The 18,815-nt window shown below is 41.0% G+C and overlaps 1 protein-coding gene across 6 annotated transcripts in view; it reads right to left on the bottom strand.

The window, feature by feature from the left end:
* Positions 1–1,082: 1,082 nt before the first annotated feature.
* The window catches only part of LOC117601308 (glutamate receptor ionotropic, kainate 2), a 75,467-nt gene continuing 57,734 nt past the window's right edge, over positions 1,083–18,815 (bottom strand). The window contains exons 9-20 of one of the 6 annotated variants that reach the window (XM_034317920.2): positions 16,174–16,275; positions 16,008–16,109; positions 15,548–15,751; positions 13,246–13,449; positions 9,132–9,236; positions 4,520–4,777; positions 4,264–4,461; positions 3,959–4,184; positions 3,724–3,888; positions 3,348–3,448; positions 2,435–2,704; positions 1,083–2,345 (exon numbers count right to left, since the gene is read on the bottom strand). In XM_034317920.2, coding sequence (XP_034173811.2) covers positions 2,250–2,345; positions 2,435–2,704; positions 3,348–3,448; positions 3,724–3,888; positions 3,959–4,184; positions 4,264–4,461; positions 4,520–4,777; positions 9,132–9,236; positions 13,246–13,449; positions 15,548–15,751; positions 16,008–16,109; positions 16,174–16,275 — 2,031 coding nt within the window. In that variant the 3' untranslated portion in view covers positions 1,083–2,249. Of the gene's footprint in view, positions 2,346–2,434; positions 2,705–2,987; positions 3,449–3,723; positions 3,889–3,958; positions 4,185–4,263; positions 4,462–4,519; positions 4,778–9,131; positions 9,237–13,245; positions 13,450–15,547; positions 15,752–16,007; positions 16,110–16,173; positions 16,276–18,815 lie in introns of those variants that run through there. The other 5 variants (XM_034317923.2, XR_004580637.2, XM_034317922.2 and 2 more) reach the window with 5 other exon arrangements.

The following is an 18,815-nucleotide window of genomic DNA, read 5'->3' as shown; positions in this document are numbered from 1 at the left end:
AATGGATTCAGTCGATTATATATTATTATTGTATTGTCGTGTCAGGAGATGTCGCGGACACGCTCGTCTCAGCTCGAATACGCTCCGATCCGTTTTATCCATTTCCTTTTTCCTCCTCCGTTTCTTATATATCGTGTCTCGTAGCTTTACCGTTATTAAATATCAGAGATATTTCCATATCTAAACCCGGAGAATTCCATTCGCGACTCCGCCTGAAACATCACGGTCACGTTGATTCGATTAAGCGACGCGGTCAACGCCTAATCTTATCATGGACCGTGGCGAGACGCCTTATACTCGAAATTCATTCGAGACTCAACGACGGAATTTTCTGGGACAACAGGACAATTAATTTCCTCCTTTTTCCTTGTTTGAATCATCGCTATAATTGATTTTCCTATAATTGATAGTTTTCTATATGGAAATAATTCTTCTGAGCGATTCGAGCTGGTATCAGCGTGACGCGTTTACGTGGAGGGTCGTATGTGATGTGATTTCTTTTATATCATAACGAATGATGAACACTCTAAGAAATGTTATAGTTTCATATAAGTGATATGTTATTTGTCATTTATTTTATCCCTTAATAAATGATGTTATATAAAAAAAAAGTGTAACGAAGTTACAGTGTGTGGATTAATTAAGTTCTCCTGAAATTGAAATCATTAGGGGATTGTAGGCGTGTAGTGGAAAGGGAAAAGGGTGGACGCCCTTAGTTCGGGTCGGTGACCGCCAGGTGGCCGTTCTTTTGGATCTCTTCTCTCGTTGGCGGTCCCCCGATAGGGAAAAGTTGTTCAGAATAGTGACCATGACAACATATTTCAAGGTCATCAAAATCGGCGAGGTCGTCAATCATCTGCATAATTACCTTCGGATTTTCGTGAACTATCCAACGGTATAGAGGTCTTCAGGGAATTTTTTAACACTCTGTATATGAATTCCGAAAAGGGGGGTTGTTAGCGTCTGGGGGCAGGGATCGTCTGTCGTCAGCCCCACTGACGAGTCTGGCAGACGATCCCGAGACAAAACGTCTTTTTCTGTTCCTACAGGATGGATAAATGAAAGTACTCATAATTATCCGTCTTCTCGTTTTACGTTTATTCGCCGTCTATCTGCATACACACGTGAAATGACACCAAACGTCTACTTTGTTGTACTCGTTTAACGCTAAACAATTTTTACTCGCTTGTCTCGTCGCTTTACCTTAAATTACTCTCGGATAGGATCGTCTACGTTCGCGCGTGCCACCGCGGGTATTTACAAGAGAAATAACGTTATCAGTGTCGATGATCTTTTACAGGTGAAATCTTTACGTGAAAATTGGGTAGAAATTGTAAAGAGAGAAATGTTGAAAATCGTCTTGAGTACTCCACCACGCGTGAAACGAAACGTACGAGATAAATTCATGGTGAAAATCTATCGTCCAGCATTCTTGGTCCGCAGAGGATGAAAGGAAAAATCTTGTAAAAGCCTGATTTTCTCCTACAATTTTCAGCTGGACGATTCATTTTTCACTGATCGATCGAAAGGCCGAAAATAAACTGAGCGCGTTTCTTCATCGATGCTTCTATTTTAGTTTTTATTTTTATCAAACGATACGCAGCGGTCGATTCACGTCGTGGTTCTACCTATAGCATTCTCGATATAGTTGATTAATCGAGGCCAGCTCCGTACGATCGGTCGGAACACGATTTTCTCGAGCCGTTGTTTGCCTCTGTATAACAAATACCTCGATATTTCTACGCGACAGAAGTGAGAAATTGCGGTGTAGAGAGGAAGCTTTTCCCGGCGGAAAAATTCCTTCTCGTCACGGGACACGCGTTTCTTGGTGATCGATCGTACCGTTGTTATCCGACGTGTGCGAACAATCGTCGGTGCAGCCTCTACGGTGGAAATTTGAAGAGAGAAGCCACGAAACGGCTAAAAAAAAAAACGAAAAAAAAACCGGTAAAGTCAATTCGTCGTGAAACGAGAGCATCTCTGTTCGTCGAATCGACGAGTCGTGAAGAAATTGTGCAACGTCCGTTCGACTATGTTTGCGTGACACACGCGGCGGGACCTCTACTTCGATCTCTAGAAAAATGAAAAGAAAAATTGGGGAACGAATTCTTTCCGTGATCCGTTCGTCCGGTGCCACTTGATGCGTTTTGTACTTGCTTCTCCGGTATATCTTCCTTTCTTTTGGTATTTAGCTCGTTCTCGCGTTTTACGTTATCTAAGTGATCACGAAGACGTGCAGAGAATCGTGATTAATTTCCATCGTATTCGTGCGATGATGGTGGCGTGTGATGATGCATGTGGATGTGTGGCGGCAGTTCGACCGTGGGGACACCCAGGCTGCTTCTCTGCAAATCGAAAAAAAAAAAAAAAAAAAAAAAGAAATTTACGAGTATGAACTTTGAAGACAGAAGAAAAGTCCTGATGGACTTGTTACCTGGGATCTCATGCCGTTCAAGGGGGTGGCAGTGGGGTTATCCGGCGGATAGCCGAGCACGTGGCTCGAGCACTTCTCGCAGGCGCGTCGGCGTCTCGAGGACGCGTGGCATCGCAACGCTCGGCACAATTCTCGCGCCATTTCCGAGCACAAGGATTCTTGTTGTTGATTTTGCTGCTGTTGCTGCTGCTGTGTTTGTTGTTGCTGCTGCACGGACTGCGAGATCCCCTGCAGGGATTCCAAGCAGACTGGAGTCGATACGGGAGCTCTCTATATTTCAATCGCACCAAGATTATATATAGATCGAACAGTCGATGGTTAATTGATCGAGCAGCAATTAGAACCAGATGTCTGAGACTCGAAGGAAATATACGATTAAAAGCTAGTCGAACGAAACTTCGTTCGCCAGTAGGTGTGCGGTATAAAAAGAAAAAAGTCAGCTCAATTAAAAGCGAACAGTGGAATTAGTAGAAAGAGTCTAATTTAAAAAAGGAGATATAGGAAGGAGAAAATTAAATGAAACGGGGGAAATGTTGTTTGAAAAAAAACGGACCTTGGTTCACGACTGAGCTTCGTGCGTTTGCAGTCGGCCGGCATGCTTCAGTGGAGGATGAGCTCATGCTGCGTCGCAAAAATAGCCGTTACGTCGGTCGGAATGGAACACAAAAATTGAGAAAAATTTCATGCAACCCTGTGTGCGTGTGTGTGTACGTGTGTTTTTAAAGCTCATGCGTGGCTGGGTTCGTTCGCCTGGAAAAAAAAGCTCGTTTCTTTGACGACGGTCAGACGGTTAAATCGTCTGGAAAGCGGCAGGATTCGCAGGATCACCGGTTACGCGATCGCGATCGAGGATACGGATTCACTCTGACGTTTCCCATTCCGAGCTTTCTAACGGCACCAGGCGTAGACTCACCCGTTCCGCCGGCGTGTTCCTCCTCGAATTGTAGCAGAACTCGAATATCGCGATCAGCACCGCGAACGCGAGACCGCACAGCAACACGACGAATACTCCACCTAGAAGACAGCAGAAAACGCTTACTTTCCAGCAAATGTAAAAATTCATGGGTCCTGATTGCGTGGCCAGGACATTGTTTAATGGTAATTCTCTTCGATAACCAATTAAAAAGGTTACGGAAGATCGCAGTGAAGGGAGTTGCATGAAAAAGGGATTAAAACAAAGGAGAGATGAATTAAAAATATTCAGGGTGTGATTTTTAATTAAATTTAATTTGACGACCAACTTCCAAATTGAACCTGTTAGATTTCGTCGATTCATCTCGCAAGATTACCTATGTTATCCACTCCCAAAGAGTTCGCCTTGCTCTCTTTTCCTTTCTCCGTTCTCATACAAGTGTCACCGGGACTCTTCCACCATTTATCATACAGCATTTGAATTTCACCCTTCTCTTGGAGCTCCAAAATTGCCAATGATATCTTATCGCGCCACGGAGAACCTGAAGTACCAAATAGATATTTCATCATCGGTTCGATTAATTATCAAACGTTTATCTTCTACAGGCATACCCATAGGCGTAGCGATCCCGTATCCTTTGCTATCCAAAAGTCCACCGATCTGAGTAAGATTGCAATCCCTTTGCACGATGTAATCTAGCATAGTCGATTCCATGAGGAAAGCGTAGTCACCTTGAAGGACTCTTTGAATTCCTTCTTCATAGGTCGGCACGAACACAGATGGTTTCTTATTCTCCATGAATCGCCACATTTTCTTATACGTCTCGATCATGGAATCCTTTAAAGAACAAAGTTCATCAAACTGATACATTTATGTGAAATAGAAAAATGATTAAATAAATGTATTATAAAGTTACCCTGAAGAAAGTCATGGTGCTTCCGCTATCTAAAGTTCCATACGCGATATCCGTTTGACCAGCAAGATCCTCAGCATTTTCGATAGGTGTTATCATACGTTCCACCGTAAGGAAGGCTGCCAGGTTCGCGGTGTACGATGAGATAATAATAAGGGTGAAGAACCACCAGATACCACCCACGATTCGCGTGCTTGTTGCCTGATACAATAAAAAAGAAAATGATATTTCGTAATGAATTAAAATGTGATCTACTTACCTTAGGGTTCAGGTCACTGCCCTGTTGCATCAGGGTGCCTATCGTGAACCAGAAGCTGTTGGCCAGCGAGAATTGATTCTCCACCACTTCAGAATCCGCGTGGCATGGATGAGGGTTGTTCCATTCGTAGGGACTGAATCTTGCGACTACGAACATCGTCACCGAAACAAGAACGTACGCTGCCAGTACGTACAGCCAAATTTCAATGGCTAAGGGGTTCATGAAGGAGAACAGCCGAGCTGGGTGACTAGTTGGTACCTAGAATTTTTATTGTCATTCGATAAAATCGCGATAACCCCCCTTTATGAGCGTATTCAATAAGTTAAAAAAGTAGTTAAAATAAGTTAAATGTATATATGTTTAACAGAGAGATCCGCACCCCTCGAGGGTTGCGACAGAACTGGATAAATTATACGTCGCTCTAGGTCGAACGAATAATAGAAGACTTGTCGACAACAGAGGCATGTCCAGTTCTGTCGGATCTGTAGTCAGTGATCTGCATTTTCCAAGCCCATCGGCATCGAACGCGATAGTATCGACATCCATTTTGATTTCAATTAAACTTGTAAGCCGCATTTCCACGAGACTCGCTTCATAACGCCCCTGTAAATTCTGGCTAACAGGAGGGTTCATTATCGATCAGACACGCGTGTGTACATGCACACCTGTGTACGAGAGGGCCGATTGCGAGTTCTAAATTAAAGAGCATGATACGTTTCCTATCTGGCTTTAATATAGACACAATTATTAAATACCTCGAGAAAAAAATAATATAATATTAATAACGAATTTAAGGTAAACTTTCAATGGTGAAAAAGTGACCTTACTCTTTCTACGTTTAGGTAATAATTGAAAAAAGAGAATCACGTGTTTCAATCAGTAGAACAACCTACCGGAAGGAAGATTCAATTTCGAATTCTCGTCCAGCAATTCCGATTCATTTTACGGAAATTTGCATCTCGTTACAGAGACAATTCTATAATTGCACTTGCAGCTACCATTTCAAACTTCCTCCATTCGATGAACTCCTGCTCGAGCTCGCTTTGTTCAAGAGATTCGATGAGGCGGTAGTTATCCTCGCGAGCCTCCGATCCATCGATCAGTCGTTCAATTTTAAATCAGTTCATTCTGTTCGCGAGACTTTAACGAGCGCTCGACGTCCATACTTGTACGTTTTTCTTGTAAAACGAAGCTGCATAAGAGAGTAAAGTGCCACTAGGAATAAATTTAACGAAATCCGTTTTGAATATTCATTTTTTATTAATTGTTTGCCGATTTGTATTGGGAGGTGGGGAGGCATCGATGATCGGTGATAGTGTTCCGAGGACGAAACCTGTTATGGCGATTACTAACGACCGAGAGGCGGCTGAAAAATGGCCGAGGAACGAAATTACGAAACTCTGCAGTTGACAAGCGACCAAAAATCCGTCCACGCCATTTCGCTCGTTTTTCCGACAGAACATTACCCTGTCGCCTCATTTATGTGCATCTCGTAAATCTCACCGATCCGCCGCTTGTTTGATACCGGATGAAATTACCGAGCTATACATTTAGAAGTATACACATTGTTGCGGTGTTCCGAAGAGCTGTCCAAACTCCACTGTCAGCTTGAAGTCAACCAGAGAGATTGTGAAATTAGGGATGACAGGTGATGGTCGAACAGCGTTGAACACGTTGCATGTGCACGCGAAATGTCTGAATTAATTCAACGATATTTAATTGACAAATATTAGCGGTGAAAGTTAAACGAATTTCGATCTGTTTGCATTCACTTAGCCGCAAGTTCAGGGTTCGTGGAGAAAGGAGCCTGGATATCGGGTATCAAAGGTAAATCTCCTGGGAATTTGCATCTCTGCACCGAGAAATTGGCTACGGGGGTGAAATTCCATGATAGTGTGCAGTTACTTCTAAATCGTGGAGTTCAGTAAACATACGCGTACTCGTGTAACCCGAATATAGGGTCAAGTGTGTCCTGCGAAGGCGTTCCACGAAGCGACAATAATTTTCCTTAAGGTTTTCACAGCGACTTTACAATTTCACCATTCCGGAGGTCGTTAAGCGTTGAGGATATCACGATATTCGCAATCTGCCGCAAACAGCTATCGCGATAACCACGGAGAAGATCGTGTACCAAGTCGATGGCCAGCGGAGGATCGTTTCGAGAACGAGGAGACACCGGTGGAATATAGAAAACAAGACTTCGATTGAAACCGCTCTGCTCGAAACGCAATAAAAACGTTATCGACGCGTCGATAAACGCTCGTGAAACGTTAAACATTCCACTTGACTGCGTTGCTCCAGTTTTTCCGCTCATTAAACAGACCCGGAATCGCAACGAATCGAGCAAGCTACGTTTTTCCGAGCGATAGCAGGTTGCAGTATCGTGGGCGGTGCTTTGACAAGGATGTTCACGGTGAATTTCAATGAACGATCAATCAGGATATCGAATAATTAAAGGACACCTTGGTTAGAGAGTCGCCACCGCTGATTGCAATTAAAGCGGTCGCATTACACTAATTAGAGGGGCGTACTGTAGACACTCTGATTGCGCTTCGATAAGGAGAAGATTCTTTTCTTTCTTTATTTCCTGGTGAAAAGAAACGAGAGTTTCTTGGATTGGAAGTTTAAACGAGCCTTCGTTTTCTTGTTCTTCGTTGTTCTGGATAACAACCCTCGATACAGTGGCTCTCAACATTTCCGAAATTTAATTCCCATAAACAGTCCATTAAAGATCCAATTTTTATGAAATCGAGTAAAATAAAATGTTCTCAAAATCCTATGAGTTTTGTAGGCTTCAAAAGTGTTCGAAATATTAAGAAAGAAAGTTAGTTGGATAAAATGAAACCTCTAAAAGATTTCCACAAAATTATTCTCATATACGTTTTCAAATAAAACAAGATATTTCATGGAAACCGGCTGAGAACCACCGTCGAGGCAGCGTACGTTTACAAAGAGCCGCGCAAAAAGAGAGAAGAATGTAATAGTTTGCGGCGTTTATTTATTCGAAGAGGAAAGTGACTCCGCGGAGAAAATTTGCTGGCAATTAACGCGGCGCGCGATATGAATTAACAACAGCCGCGACGATTTTTACTCGCGACTCGCGGTTGTCCCGTAACCAGCGACGCGTTATTTACGAACAACGAGTCGGTTTCTGTGGAAGCAAAGAAACGAACAGAAAAATTTGTGAAACGAAACGTTCCTCTTTTTTACCTCTGAAACGCAGCCAGACAGAGGAACGAAATTTAAACAAGCCTGGCTACTGCGATATTAATTACCCTGGCGAAAGAGGAGCGAAATGAATTGCAGCTGTTCGTTGATTAAGTAACAGCGATGGATTGCGGGGATATTCGAAACGTTACGCGAAGATATTATATTTTATTTAACGTTCTCATTCTTAAAATCATTTTGAAATGAAATCATTTAGCAATAAAATTCACGAAGGCTTCCATTGTCCAAGTGTTTGGATAGAGCATAGTCTGCGGTGTTTATAAAGCTGCTTTGTGACACCGGGGGTAAGATGAAAGAAAGAAAATAGAGAAAAGACAAAGTGGAAATGAAAGTGGCACGGTCGTCTCGTAAATTTGTCCAAGCGAGACGCCCGATTGAGTTTTCCATCGATAGCGACAAATAGAGAGCGAAACGTGGAAAGGAGGCTGAAACTGAAGGAAGCACGATCGTCTAGAAAATTTTATTTACTGCCTCAGCCCTTTCTCTCCCTTTTCAGTCTCGTCTCATTATTGCTGTCGTTATTGTTCCTGAACGACGCGCAGCCTGCTTTTGTTCGAAACTAGCGTTGTGTATTTCTGATATCACGCACACAGATACCGATAACAGAATGAAACATCCTAGCGATGTTTTACAGTAAATGGATAACAAAATTTTCAGATTATTGAAATGAAAAATTTGTCAAATCCAAAGTTGGTCAGCAGTGATTCGCAAACTGCGACGGAAAGAAAATTAAAAATATTATAAAATATTTTTATAACATCAAATAATTTTCATGTTGTTCGATATTAAATGCATAGCAATTGATTTTGAACAGATTTCGCACAGTGAAAGGGTGACACGAGCTCCCGTACAATCATGTGACTAAATTAACCGAGAGCTTTGAAGTCGAGACTCCTTTCACGATTTTCATTTAGCGAAATCGACTTCCGTGCGAGACCAAAGTCGTGGAAAAATTTTCCACTGCTGTCGTAAAAGAGAACAGGGGGAAGACTTTATAAACGTTGAAGCGACGCGGACTCATAACCGTAAAGAATACGAGAAACAAAGAAGCGATGCGGTTTCGAAAAGTTTCTGATAACGAAAAAGCTCGAAATAGAAAAACAGAAAAATAAAATTCGTTCCGTGTTTCTCCGATTTAAAAATACAAGTCTCAAGTGAACGTATGAAATAATAAGGAAAATGTAGTTAATTAACATGGTTGAAAAAAAAGGAGGAGAAACGTAATTTCGATGCGGATCGGATTAAAAAGGGTGTTTTATTCGGTCCGGTGGGCTTCTTTTCTCCCTCGGTAGGATAATTGCTTCACGGTGATTAGGTAAATTCTAGACTTCGAACCGCCCCGAAATTACCACCTTTTCTTTTTCTTCACCTTCGTCGTTCTTACCTTGAAAAGGATGGAAATGCCGAGGTTCATGAACGGCTTCGTAAAGTCGATCACGCTTTCGCGAGCGTAATTAATGGTCATCGAACCGACCGCCAGGTCTGCCTTCTGCGAATAGAAACGAATGCGTTCGATTAGTAACTGTACAGTTCCATTCGTTTCAATAAATGAGTGCATCGAGAAAAGATAGACAGGCTCTAAATGCTTAGAAATAAAGCAAACGATAAAATGATTGTGTGTTTGCGAATGAATAATTAAAGAATTTCAAACGTTTATATCAATGATCGACAAAGTTTATGAATGTCTGTGGGTGTTGTACAGGGTGAATCGTGTCAATGACGTTCAGTTGCCTATTTCTATCTAATTCGAAGATTAAAAGCAGTGTCAGTGTAAGAATAGCGTGCAGTATTTAAAAGAAGAGGAGATCTACTCGCTTCTAAACTACTTCTACGTTAAAATCACCTCGAACAATGACGATCATTGTTCAAATATTATTTAAAAATTTTCTTCAATATTTAGTATGCTATTTCCTTTCGGGGTATTAAATGCTTTCGATTGAAATGCCGCTTTAGTGAAGACCGAAAGACCGTTCGAGGACTCGGCGGAGATCACCAGACGAAGATAGATTTCGCCAACGAAACGTTCCCGAGGTAAAACGGAACATGCATACGAGGCCAGGTTACTTTATCTAACTGCTTTTTCAGCGTCTGGAAAAGTACTTGCAATGTTATGGGGCACAGCTACTTTGGGTAGATTTATTTCCGACTGCCGCCCTTGGAAACCGTATACCTATGTGAACTTGCCCGATAAGGAGGAACGAAAGAAACTGCTCAGCCAGCCTTTTCCCCGTGTTCAAGAGAATTTTATTCAAAAACTGTTTTTCCAGGTAGGATAGAATCTTTTTTATATTTCTTATGCTGGTAAGATCATTCAGATCTTTTGGTGATCCGCATTTGACAGCTTCGAGTCATCAAATTGAATTTTTTCACTTATAAAGTTGCTTGGAAAATAGGGCCGGCCCTGGGCCTAGGCAGACTAGGCGACCGCCTAGGGCTCCCCATAAGACGTAAGAATGCAACTAATGTTTATTTGAATATTAATCGATGTAAATGCAAATCTAAATTAGTTAAACAAGCTTTAATGTTAATTTTATAAATTTTATTCGAGGTACTTTTTTTATGTCATATATGTGAAGGGGCCCTTTTTCGGAGCTCGCCTAGGATCCCCGAAATTTCAGGGCCAGCCCTGTTGGAAAATCGTCATTTTCCTACTGAGAAAGCTACTCTGTTCTGTACACATTTTCGACGTCTAATCACGGAATATTCCCTACTGTTGCTCGATCAAAATCTGTGCCTCGTTAAGCTGTTCCTTCAACTCGAACCTTTGTCGCTTCATCACCCTTGATAAACGCCATAGCACGTCATCCATCTCCACGTCCTCGGTGCCCCTCGAACTTCGTCCTCGCTAATTTCGCCTTGATTTACAGCTACCTTCTAATCCGATTTCACGCGATAATCGAGTGAGATGCGTTGTTGGTATCATCGACCAGCGAGCAGAGATACTACGGAATCGTTACATCATACGAAGGAAGATAATATAATGAAAAAAATGACTAGCTAATTTGATTTCGCGTTTGATCCTGGCACAAGATTCTGTTGATTAAACTATCATTTTTTCTTACTCCGGAGAAGTGAATTTTTACAGCCCCAATATTAATTTTGTATTTCCTATTACTTTCAGTTTTTAAATTTATCCTCCCAGTATACAAAACTCTATCGTTTAAAAATTATACATTTAATTTTATATTAATACCCTTGTAGATGTTTCGAAAATTTGGACCTCGATTGACCCAGACTCCGCTGGGTTCGAGGGTTAATTTTAATTTCAAAGGTTATTAAAGCTTCAAAGGTTCATTTCGTTCCATTTATTTTTGAAAAATATTAGCCAAACATTGAACCGATCGAAAAGGGGGAAAAATAAAAGCCAGAGGCGATGATACATTGGAAAAATTGAGGAAAGGGATGTTTAATCATCTCCCATTTAAAAGCCATCTGTACAACAAGCGCGAGCATGCGATATTGGTTGTAATTTATTTACGGTACACCTAACGAGAAACTCATTCATTAATCACACGGCTCGCGTAAATTATATACCCATCTATTACCATTAAATAACGCGAAGGAATGGTAAGTAGCCCGGTTATTCAGGTCGGGTTCTCGTCGTCTCTTCTTTATTACGGAAGCTCGCGGTGGTTAAGCCGCATTTTTTCGTTAAGCCGCGAGTTCGAGCTGCCGCTACGGTCCGAGAATTATTAATGATCATCTGACAAAATTAATAACCGACACCCTAGCCTTGGTGATATAGTATCGGCCGCTTTCGCAACAGCTGTCGACGCGCAAGAGTAGGAGAAATCACCCTGCTGAATTTTTCCCTTCTTCCATTTACCTCGATTGTCAATTATTTTTCATTTCGAAACGTGCGAAGAGTAAGGGGATCACGATTACCGTGAAACACGGGGTCAACAAGGTGGAGAAAATTATTGCCCTGAGAAAATATTTCGAAATCACCATATTAATTGTCCCACGGGACACTGATTCGTAAATACCGGATCCATGCATTTATGCATCGCCTAGGAAAGTACACACATTTGACTTTCAGCTCGGCGGGATAGTAATTTCAATTTCAACGGTGCAGATTTATGGCAGAAAATAGATTTCAAATGTATACGCGAACGTATAACGAATGGCTGATTTCGAAGCACGATCGATTTTATGATTTAAAGTTTGAAAAAATAATGAAATAAATCGGCCATTCGATACATTTGATTTCGTTTCGTTGCCAAACACGCCAAGTTTACCAAATTTCCAGTTAGTTTATGATTTCCTTACACGGCAGAGATCACTGGTGTTCAACGATCTACTCGATCCAAGATTCGCGACGTAAGCTGCACTTAATCAATCGAATATGTGCACGCATTATCTACTGTGTGGAACATAGGACCGACGAAGCATAGTTTCGCGCCTGCTGCTAGTTAGGCTACGCTGCACGCATTTCCACGTTCCGTTGAACTCGACACTTGATTTGCATTGCAAACCACCCTTCTGACACCCTCTTGTAATAACTGAACTCGCGTCCACCCTAACAGTCCCTTCCTATCTTTACTATCGTTTAGGATACCTCTATACATTCTTACAGAAAGAATGTTCGATATTACAATCATTATTTGAGTCGTTCATTTACTAAATCAATTAATTCACAAAAACAAAACAGAAAAGTATAGAAAGTAGGGAAATTGATAAAATATGCAAGGGTAGGAATCGATCAAGTGCTTTGAAATTAAAATTTATAAAAATAAATTAAAAATGTGGAGTTAATAATTGTAGATTGGCTCATTTATTCATTATCAAATGAAGGGCCTCGGGGAAGAACGATCAAAGTCCATTTTTCGACCGAAACAGCTTATTATAGACATAATGCATCTGTGATAACATTCAGGTAAGAAAGCTCGTAGTCAGCAAGTTTTTTTAATGGTAAAAGATATTGGGTAACGAGAACGATCGTCGTCCACGCGCCTGGTTTTGCCCTTTGTTTTTTTTTTAATGTAATGTTTTTGTACATAATCTGTAATAAATAAAGTACTACTATGTAAAGAGTTAAAGTAATAATTTTACCCATATTTTGTAAGTTAAATAACCGATTTGAAACTTTAAAATCTGAATTCTGGAAATTTAGACAAATGTGACTATGATCGTTCCTCTCCGTGGCCCTTCAAATAAGTAGGAAACTTTTATTAGTATCTTAAGCTTCTTATCAAATATTATTTAGAGTAATTTTTCTTATTCTGCTAAATTTTATCCACAATTAACATAAGCGAATATACTTTAGTATATTTCGTTGTAAATCGAGAGGAGAATTCCTTACATCCTATGTTTCGCGTTTAATCGTCGATTTCCTGAATTTCTTGCTAACTGGAATGGAACTGTTTAAATTGTCCAAGTGTCGGACATACTTACGGAGAGACTCAGTGTATTAGGGGCGGGGGTGGAATCGTCGCGGATACAGGAGTGTACGCGTAAATTCCGTGAACGCAGACGTTTCGGGAAAGAGACCTACTCACCTTGTCCATCAGCTGGCGTACTATTCCGTTCCATTCGCCGGTCTCGTAATCGTAAACGCCATATTTGCCATCCGGCACGAGCTCGATCCTGTAGGCGAAGCCCACCATGTGAGCTATCTCCTTGAGTAGGTCGATGCAGAAGCCCTCGTAACGTGCGTTCCCACTGAAATTCCCTCTGCTCTTCACCATTACGTACGGCTGCTCCTACGGGGACCATAAAAAGGAGCTACTACCTTTCGCTTTCCTCTTGTTCTTCTTCTCTTCTTATTCATTTTTTTTCTCCTGACCCTTTCCTCCTATCTTTCCATTTTTTTTTCTCCTCGCTCTTTTCCTTTTTCCTGTCTACCCCATAACTCATACGTTTCTTTTTCTATTATCTTTCCTCGAACAGTCACCCGTTCCTCTTTTCGCTTTTATTCTGTCTCCTTAAGTAATCTTTCCCTCTAATACCTCGTTTTTTTCTTTTTTTTTTTTTATTGTAAATCTAGTATCTCCCTGTAGAATTTCTCTTTTCTCTGCACAGGTTTACTTAGATTAACTCTTTCGATGAATTTCCTGGATTTTCTCTTATATTCTAATCCACCCTCCCTTCGATTCTGTTCTCCTCCTCCGAGCCTCAAACGCTTGCGTTTGCCTAAACGTCCCCTCTGCGTGAACCTAAATATCATCTGCACGTGTAATTTTCTATTTTCTACGTTCGCGTATAGCCGAAATTTAAATTTCTTATTTTCGCTCCTAATTTTTCGCGGCAAATTTAAATCGCCCCTAATTTTTATCGTCTTACACTCTTGATAATTAAACAACACTCTTGTTCGCGTGAAAAATCAAAAGCAACCAACTGGAAAAGAGATAACCAGTGTCTCTAACAAGTGTCGCAGGATGAACCCGAGTCTCATTGATCACAGAGGGGGGAAGGAAAAAAAGAAAAATGAAAAATTGCCGGAGGCAGATAGAATTGAAACAGGTGTTGGTCGAGCTATCAAAGTGATTGGAGTGATTTGAATCTGTCGCGTAATTGGAGCAATTTGTAATTGGACCTGAAGCCTAGGGCAACGGTTGATCGAATATACATACAAACCATCGGCGAATGGAATAAGTTTATCATGCTGAATGTGTACCTAACGGTGGATCGAACCTGCCAGAGGCGTGCTCTCGCATCGAACCTTTGGGATTCACAGAATTGCAAATTAATTGCATCTCTGACGAGGGCTAGGTACCTCGAAATACATTAAGTTATTGGATGTAACGAATTCGTGGAACTGGAAAAGCAATAAAAAAGGAAATTACGCGAAACTTGTCATTGCTTTCGATGATGAAAGACATCAATTAAATCGTTGATTCGTTCCTACATTAAATATGTAATCGGTACGGGTATTAATAATGTTTGCTTATTTTTTAATCGCTATATCAATATATTGCATTTCATGTTTTTCAATAGAAATATATAATTTTGCATTTTATTAAAAGGTACAACTGCGCTCTGTTTTATTTTCTCCTTTGACACAAACGTCATCCAGGAGCCGTAATTTATAATAAAAAAATGGACGAGTTAACGTAACGCTGTTGGATATTTGTTTGACGTTTCCTACACCCAATATCAGCTTAATTACGAAGCGTTTGGACACTCGCGAGCAATTAACGCGTATCCTCGTAATTTACCTTCGACTTTACGATCGCACGTGACGAACTCGCGCGAACGATCAAGCAACGATATCAAAGCCCCACTCCGAAACCTACATGAGAAAGTTCTACGCGTATGTCACGGTCGTAAGCGTTTCATTTGAGCGGTGGGAGGTGATTTTAATCGTGATCGTGTGATTAGGAAATAGTAATTAACTGCACGCGTTGCGATACAACTTTAACCCTCACAATTGCATCCGCAATTATTTGCTGTAAATGATCGAGGGTTAAAGCCTGAACTACCGTTTTGATCGTCGATCAGCTAATGGACGAGTACCAAACATAAAGGTCACTGAAATTAGGTAGACTGTATTCTACCTGTATAATTATCAAAATAATTAATTGGTAAAATGTTCAAGTGTCTAGCTTGGTGTACTAACAGGTGCGTTCGTGTGCATCATGTTTATTGATAGTATAAGGAAGGATGAAATAACAGTGTTAAACAATGAAAAATATCTAAAGGTATGGTTAGAGGTCTAGAGATCGATAAAAATATCATATACAGTGTATGGTGCGTGTATTTCATCTCTAATATTATAATTACCTAGATATGGGGTGTACGATTGAGTAAAAAGGGGTGAGATCAAGTGAGATGAGAAAAATTAAACAAACCAAATCATACATGTCGCATGAGTTCTCGAACGATGCCATTCCACTCCCCGGTTTCCGGGTCTTTCGCACCGTACTTCCTGTCCGGTACCAGCTCCAATCGGTAAGAGAAGCCGACCTCTCTCGCCACCGCCTCCAGAAGGTCCACGCAAAAACCATAAAACCGCGCGTTCCCCGTGTAGTTTTTTTCATAGTGCATCATCACGTATGGAATTTCCTGTACGTGAAAGCAGCAGGGTCCATGCAAACAACGGAACATCATCGGTATCATCAGATCTGGACGATACACGAGGCTTCCCGATTCGTTCGCTCGATTTCTATGTTAGAGGTCTTCAGAAATTTTATCGAACGCCTATCGAACTTGTCCGAAAGACGAACCGCGATATTTTTCACGAGAGAATAGAAATCCGTATCGAACCGCGGGTATACGGTTAATCCTGAATAAATGATGGACGCGAATGATTACGACTCACCAGTATCGTGATGACGAGGAGAGTGACATTTGCAGATCCTGGTTCGAAAAAGGCCGCGGTGTCCGTCACGTTGACGCCGGCGCCTGGACGCCACTCACCGACCTATTTCCATTTCAATTTCCCATTTTGCCAATAATAAGAAATGAAAGGGCAGCGAATAACTTACCTTAACGAGCGAATGCTGCCTTAGTTTCAGTAGGTCTAGCTTGAACTGTATTCTCCGACCTTCTTTGAACTCGATCGGCCCTGAGATACCTTTCAACTCCACCTGAAAGCACATGTAATAAGATTAATCAAAAATCATCATAGAAGAAAGCAATCTCAGCTTGATGTTGATTACAAATGAAATTTTCCTATGCATTTGCTAAAAGAGAACCAACGCTCACCAAATTGTTCGAGCCGAGTCGAGCGCTTGAATTTGCCGAATTATTCGAAATCGACCTGTTTGAAACAAAAGCGAGCTATTCGAAAAAAATCGAACTACTCGAATATTCGAGCCGTCGTAAAACTTCGATTTACTTGAAGATGAATTTTCAGCTCGAATATTCGAGTAGTTCGATTTTCTCGAATAGCTCGCTTTTCTTTCAAACAGTTCGTCGATTTCGAGTAATTCGGCAAAATTCAAATGACCGATCGATCATTGTCTGACTCGAAGTTCGAGTACTCAAATCTCTACCAAATACTCGCAAAGAGTATTATCTCGAGCAAGAACAGAATTGTAAAACAGCAACTATCCAAGTGAAACGAACTTCTCGTTTCGTTGATCACCAGAACGGAAGTGAAACTTCCGCGGAAAGATTCCGAAACTTCTCACGACCCGGTGATTTCCTCGAGTCGTCATTCATCCTGCACGCGCATAATATCGTGCCGAGAGGGATAAAGCGTACCCATAGGAGGGGTTAAGAATTTTTCCACTTAAAAAGTCGTTATTGCGACCACCGTTCGACCGACACGGCCAGTTACGACGTCTTTCTCGAACAGTGTGAAAAGCACGGAACAGGCTAAGGCTTGATCCGTGTTCCCTTCTTTCTTGGAAAAATATTTTCAGGACGTGTTGGACGTCGAGGCTCAGCTCGGACTAGCCTGTATCTCGATCCTTCAGGATCGTGGAACGCATAAATTTCAGAAGCGGAACGTAGAGCTCTGTTCTGGCAGAGTTTTTAATCTCTTTCGTGTTCCCGATCACTCTGTTCCTTCGTTTTTCTTTAGGATACCGACCTGGATGCAAATGACCTATTATCATTCAGGGGTCGTGACAATTTTTCACTACTCTTTTCATTTTATTTTCATTCTAACGCTTTGACAGCCACGTGTTTCATGGAATTTGTAATTTTCTAATATAATATTACAAAATGATTCATTTCGAAGTATTCAAGGATCGTGAAAGTTTATACTTTCTTCATTTTATTTTGATTTAAAAACTTCGACAGCCACGTGTTTCAAGATAATTTTCTAATACAGTACCACGAAATGGGCAATTTTGAAATTTTAATTATTCCAAATGATGAAGGTGGAAGAGCGACAACCAGGTTGCATAAAAATAATCAAAATTACCTCAAAATGCATCGTTCAAATTTAATTTTCAGAAAATACACGAATTCATCGTTGGATGGCAATTGAAACCTCCGAAGAGGGTGCAGAATATTCACTAGTTTCCCCGAATCGCGCCCTCAACGAGCCTGGTATTCGCCGCGTTTACGAGCTGTATAAAGCGAAATTGACTTTTTCTCCCGTTGCATTTGCCGTGGGATAAGCAAACGAGAGCGTACGCGAGCTGCAAATTAAGGCAGAGGGAAGGAGAATATCTTCTTAATATCGTGAAACGAGGAGAATCGATTAAATAAAAAGGAGCGGGCAAAAAGCTAGGAGATGGCGATGCATTCACGAGTATCTGTACGTCTCGAGTGGCAGTAATTTCGGAACGTTTCTCGAGATTACCGTCAACTTTCTTCTCCCGTTACCCGGCAACGAGCGTTATTAGATTTTGATTTTTATGGACTCCTCGAACGTTGAAAGGAGTCAACGACGTGACGATGGAGACAGAAGGAGGCGAAACGAGCTCAGAACGATTCCATTGTATCGGACACGAAGAATCTACCGCGATATCGAGTTTCTTTTTTTCACTCTTTCCTCTTCACTCTCTTTTCTATGTACCCCTTGATCAACAAAATAATTTTATCGGGTATTCGATGGCCGATTTTATCGGGAATTGCAACAATGAGCGTTAGAGGAATGCCGATGTTCCTTTATTTCCTTTTTACCATAATATGGCACTGATTGATAGGGAATTTAACAAAATTCAAAGGGAAATTGCAAGAATACGTACTATACGTACTAATATACAATATCATAAATTTAGATTCGGTAAAAGATTTAGAAAATATTTAAAGACAGGATATTACGTGTCCTATGTTATAGAGGATATAAAGGGTTTAACGGGGATACATAAACGTTTTTCATAAAATCGCGTACATCTTCTCACACGTATCGGGGTTCTTCATAAATACGAGTACAATGGAGCGAGACGTGGAAGGATTCGAAGGGGATCTCAAGATATTCCTCGGAGCTTCATGAAATTGCGAAACGAGAAAAGAAACCGGCAGGGAAGTACGAAAAATAAGTCACTCGAAGTTTTCTTCGAATTATTCAAAATTACTTTTTTATCAGATTATTGGATACGCGATATGGCAAGTATTATAAGCTTGGCTGTAAAAGATTTGGCCTATATTAAAATAAATATCATTCGAATGTTCATTCATCGTAACCCTAGAGAAAACTGATACTCATTTCAATTTGGAAATATCGAGA

Source organism: Osmia lignaria, chromosome 6, assembly GCF_051020975.1.
Source record: "Osmia lignaria lignaria isolate PbOS001 chromosome 6, iyOsmLign1, whole genome shotgun sequence".
NCBI classification, from domain to species: domain Eukaryota; kingdom Metazoa; phylum Arthropoda; class Insecta; order Hymenoptera; family Megachilidae; genus Osmia; species Osmia lignaria.
Note: the sequence above shows the minus strand (reverse complement) of the source record. Positions and strands in the feature narration are given on the sequence as shown.